Below are 5,531 nucleotides of genomic sequence, written 5' to 3' on the forward strand. Positions count from 1 at the left end.
TTTTTTTTTTTTTTTTTTTTTGCAGCGAATTTGGCGACACTCATTCTCCGCACTGGTGAGTCAAGCCAACTTTGGATCGTGTCGCCTACGGCCGAGCAACATATGCTCAAGCCTCTGGCCCCGATTTGAGAAGAAGGTTTTAGAAAGCGGGGCAAAGAGATTTTAAAAGAGAGTTTTAAACAAGGTTGAATGAGAGATTGAAAACGGTGTTATATAGCATGCAAGCAAAATGCAACAACGGCTTAAACAATATATAACTTTTCGAGTAGGGTGAATTTGACAACTAGTCATCATTCTATAGTACATTTTGGGATATTTCATGTCTATGTCTACCAGGTGTAGACATGATTTTACCGAAACATCATATTCTTAGAAAAAGCAAGAAGAAAATTATACAACATGAAGGCAGTAAAAGAAAGCGATAAAGTAGTACAAGGAAAGAGTTTCAGCATATAACGAACAAGCGGCCATGGGCAACATGCCTTGGACAAGCATGACCGTGACAGTCGACGTACCAACCTCTCCAAAATTTGAGGTTGGCATCGATTTGAGCCCAAAACTACCAGTGACCTAGGAATTAGTTGCTAGGTGAACTCAATGCAGTATCTAAGACTCGTAAGGGAAGGTACCTTAAGTCATGCTCGGGTTGATGAATTCTATTGAGGGAGTAGGAAGAGTATACCTTAAGGCGTTCTACGTCGCCTCTAGGTTCATTTATCTAGGTCGAAGAACACAACACGCCCCCATAAGTCCAAATAATTTGATTATGAATTTCATATCAATTTACATAAGCACATCATCATTGTCAAGAGTTCCCGACGAGCATGATTACTCACTGAGACGATATTACATTATATCGAATCATACGAGTTTACACTTATTTGGCTCAAGCTTCGAGTTTGAATCAAGTAAGTATGCACACATTAGGAGACTTGACAATATGTTTGATAGAATCTAAAGAGGAACATCAGAAGGATAATCTTGTGGGTACCTCTTCGTTGTTTGCCTGAGTACTTCCTCTTGTTCTTGAAGGTTTGAGGGTAAATGGTCATAAACATCGCTGAACAACTCTGAAAGTGGAGGCTTCTCTGTCTTCTCTGCATTCTGGATTGCTTGTAACAACTGAACCAACAAAATGGGTAGCTTTAGCAGATTCAGCACCATTAAATCCCAATAGATTTAATGAAATTCTAATTTTCAGTTTGGGATTTAATGAAATTCTAATTTTCGGTTTTTGTTCATCACGTTGATTGGAGAGGAGAACGAATCATTCTTTATAAGAGTGTGAAAACCTATTCCTAATAGACGCATTTTAAAAACTCATGCTCATTGTGTGTTCGAGGGCATAGTTCTCGAGGTTATCAAGCTCTAAAGCTCTTACATTTTCAAGTAGAGGTATAAAACTAGAGACCTTTAGTGTGTTAGACTAGCGTGATAACCATCTACACCACGAAGGGAAAGCCTATAGAAGACGATATAGGCTAGCGGTGGGTTTAGGCCATTACAAATGGTATCAGAGCCAGATGGGCAATGTGCCAGTGAGGAGGCTGAGCACCGAAGGCAGTGGACACGAGGAGATGTGCCAGTGAGGAGGCTGAGCACCGAAGGCAGTGGACACGAGGCGATGTGCCAGTAAAGATGCTAGGCCCCGAAGGGAGGTGGATTGGAGGGTCCCACATCGATTGGAGAAAGAAACGAGTGTCAGCGAGGAAGCTGGGCTTCGAGGAGGGTGGATTGTGAGATCCCAAATCAGTTGAAGGGGGAACTTGAAGGGGGAACGAAACATTCTTTACAAGGGTGTGGGGTGGACAAGAGGCGGTGTGCCAACAAGGTTGTTGGGCCTCAAAGGAGGTGAACTGGAGTGTTGTACATTGATGGGAGAAGAGAAGAGTGTCAGCGTCCATAGGGTCTCAAAGGGAGTGGATTGTGAGATTCCATGTTAGTTGGAGAGGGCAACGAAACATTTTTTATAACGGTGTGGAAGGCCTCAAAGGAGAGTGGATTGGAGGGTCTCACATCGATAGGAGAAAGGAACGAGTGTCAATGAGGATGCTGGACTTCGAAGGCGTGGATTGTGAGATCTCACATTGGCCGAAGAGGGGAAGGAAACATTTTACAAGGTTGTGAAAACCTCTTTCTACCCGAAGCGTTTTAAAAACTTTGAAAGGAAGCACAAACGAAAAAACTCAAAGAGGACAATATTGGCAAGAAAAACAATGTCTACCGGCGGTAGGCTTGGGACATTGCAGTGCATTTCAAGCATCATTTCAAGCATTGACTATCATAGCATGAACTCATTGATTACCAGACCCAAGAATTCATCCAAACTAAGAAGTTTATAACAAAAGCATACTAATTCTCCTACTTTCTTGTATTGTTATTTACAAATCTTTGTTTTCATTTCTAGAATTTAGTTTAAGAAATCAAACGTTCTAACAAAAGGGAAAGGGAAAAACTGACCTGTTTTTTAATGGTGGTTTTATGCTTGGACTCATCTTCTACACTCAACCATCCATTATTAGTAAGCCATTTAGCAAAGCGATTCACAGGGTTCCTCTCCATTTTCCAGTGCTCAATCTCATCAACAGCGCGGTACTTACTGGAATCATCGGAGGTAGAATGGTGGCCAACTCTGTAAGTCAAAGCCTCGATCAGAACCGGCATTTGCTCTGCAACCGCCATGGATCGAGCTCTGCGAACCGCACTGTAAACGGCTAGGGCATCGTTTCCATCGATTCGTATGCTTCGGATTCCATAGCCCTGACCTTTCACTACCACGCCATCGCCTGCAAAATCAACGCCAAGATATTAATTAGGGCTTCGAATTGAGAGCGTGAGATTATGGATTTTGAACGGAATTTGGGGATCTGGTACTCCGGAATTGTTCTTGGACGGAAGTGCTGATAGCCCAGCCGTTGTTGCGGCAGATGAAAATCACCGGCGCTCCTAATACGGCTGCGAAGTTCAACCCCGCGTGGAAATCGCCCTGTAAATCCAATTCAATTTCATCCTTAATTTTAACTTAAAAATATATATATATATATATATATATATTTTTTTTTTTTTTTTTTTTAATTTATTTATTTATTTATTTATTATTATTATTATTATTATTTTCCGTATAGATTAGAGATGTTTATTTCACTCGCGGAAATTATCTAATTTTTTTCAATATATTTATTTAACTCTCATTATACTTTTAACTCTCGCCTAATTTATGGATAATAAAATTGAAGAGAAAAATAAATAGATTAAAATATTTTAAGCTATGAATTAAAAAGAAAATACCCGAACATTAGCGACTAAACTTTACCTCGCTGGTAGTGCCATCTCCAAAATAAGCTACGGCACAAGCATCTTTTTTGTCCATTTTAAGCGAATAAGCAATGCCAACTGCTTGTGGAATTTGTGTTCTGTAACATCAAAACGTCATAAAGAAAGTAAGATCAGGTTCAATAACCATTTACTATTTACTTCTAAAGAAGCGGTTTTAAAATCTCATTTAATCGTTTTGTGTTTATTTAGTCTCTCATTGTCGATTTACTTTTTTAATTGTTTTGTTGTGTTACTCAAATCATTGTCGTAAAGAGAGATTAGTGTTTATAGAACGGAAAAAGTTACCCAAGAGGCGATGAAATGGTGAAGTAATTGTGTTGAATGGAGCCGTAGTGAATGGGCATTTGTCGACCCTTCCCATAATCGCTTTTGTTTCCGAACAACTGGTTTGCAAATTCTTGCAACGTAAACCCACGCCATAACAACACTCCTGGCTCTCTATACTGTCAACCCAATTCACAGTTAAAAAATAAATATCTTAATTTTCTCGATAACATAACTAATAAGTCAGTGGGATCAACTTGAGCATAGTTCAACTGATTAATGAATGTCTTACGTCAAGGGATCAAATGTTTGAATCTCTAGATCTGTAAAACGAAGTAAGTTATAAAAGATGAAAGTAAGAACGAAGGCTCGTTTCATTTACCTGAGCTAAAACGACGTCGTCGGGGTGAAGGGCAGCGGCCGAAGCAACCGAAATGGCTTCTTCTCCCGATGAAGTTAAGTAAAATGAGATTCTTCCTTGCCTTTGTGCTTCGTAGAATATGGTATCCACTGTTTGAAGGGTTATCATGTCTTTGTACATCTTAATCGCTCCATCTTTGCTCAACTATCAAGAACAAAAAAATATTAAGGATGTTGTAACAATCTAGATCCACCGCTAGCAAATATTGTCATTTTTGTACTTCCCCTCAAGGCTTTAAAATGCATCTGCAGGTAAGGTTTCCACATCCTTATAAATGGTGTTTTGTTCTCCTTTCCAACCAATGTGGGACATCACAATCCACCTCCTTTTACCTTCCTCCAATTGATGTGGGACCGCCCCAAATCCCCTCGTTTGGGGCCAGCATCCTTACCGGCACACTACCTCGTGTCTACCCCATTCGGGGAACAGCGAGGAGGCTGGCACATCGTCCAATGTTTGGCTCTGATACCATTTGTAACAGCTCAGATCCACGGCTAGCAGATATTGTCCTCTTTGAATTTTCTCTTTCAAACTTCCCCTCAAAGCTTTAAAACGAGTATGCTAGGAGAAGGTTTCTACACCCTTATAAACTATGGTTTGTTCTCCTCCCAAGCCAAGGTAGAATATCACAAATGAAAATTAGAATATATAAATAAATAAATAAATGAAAATAATACCTGCGTGAAATTATTCGATGTAGTTGTCTCTCCAATTTCATCAATAACACGATAACACGGAACTCGCTTCTGAGTCGCCGACTCACCAATGAATCTCATTTCACTAGTAAATGGAACTTTTCCTCCCGGGAAATCCAATTCCTATAACAATAAATATTTTTTTTAAAAAAAAAAACTTCTACAACAATATATAAAAGTGAACAATATTTTCATTATATCGTGAAAATGGATAAAATGTAAAAAAAAAAAAATGTCACTATAATAAACATAAGATAAATAATAATTTTAACTGATTAATGAAATATATATATATATATATTTTTAAATATCCATTGTTATCCACATTTTGTTAATATCTTTATCGACATTTTTATATGATTTGACAACATTTTTTATATTAAATATTATCCATGTGCTATGATATTATTTATAGTGACATTATTTATATGATATGACAAGCTTTTAATATTAAATATTATCCTCTATATATATATATATAATGTATGTATATGTATAGTAATGTGTTAAAAATTAAGGACAGTAAATATTAAAAAAATAGGGGAAAATATTGAGTAAAAATGGTAGTGAGATAAAAATTATAAATAAAAAAAACATGTTTGGGTTAAAAAAGATATATAAGATAAATATTTACACAGAGAATAAAGTTTAATAAAGATATTTAGAGAAAAGTATTAAGAAAAGTTTGGGTTGGCAAATTCTTTTACAAAGAATAATATATATATATATATATGAGTCGGACATCTGACTAATTCGGACCACCTAACTCTAATTATAAAAGTCGAGTTGGGTTGATTTTTTTTTTTTTTTTTGGT

General features: G+C 37.3%; 1 protein-coding gene across 1 annotated transcript in view; it reads right to left on the reverse strand.

The window, feature by feature from the left end:
* Positions 1-739: 739 nt before the first annotated feature.
* Positions 740-5,531, reverse strand: part of LOC111443206 (2-oxoisovalerate dehydrogenase subunit alpha 1, mitochondrial-like) — a 6,526-nt gene continuing 1,734 nt past the window's right edge. Inside the window, exons 2-8 of the mRNA XM_023080922.1 lie at positions 4,699-4,839; positions 3,983-4,165; positions 3,622-3,779; positions 3,314-3,413; positions 2,875-2,986; positions 2,461-2,786; positions 740-1,122 (exon numbers count right to left, since the gene is read on the reverse strand). Of these exons, the coding sequence (XP_022936690.1) occupies positions 955-1,122; positions 2,461-2,786; positions 2,875-2,986; positions 3,314-3,413; positions 3,622-3,779; positions 3,983-4,165; positions 4,699-4,839 (1,188 nt within the window). The 3' untranslated portion in view covers positions 740-954. The remainder of the gene's footprint in view (positions 1,123-2,460; positions 2,787-2,874; positions 2,987-3,313; positions 3,414-3,621; positions 3,780-3,982; positions 4,166-4,698; positions 4,840-5,531) is intronic.

This window comes from Cucurbita moschata, unplaced genomic scaffold (assembly GCF_002738365.1).
Source record: "Cucurbita moschata cultivar Rifu unplaced genomic scaffold, Cmos_1.0 Cmo_Scf00005, whole genome shotgun sequence".
Taxonomy (NCBI): domain Eukaryota; kingdom Viridiplantae; phylum Streptophyta; class Magnoliopsida; order Cucurbitales; family Cucurbitaceae; genus Cucurbita; species Cucurbita moschata.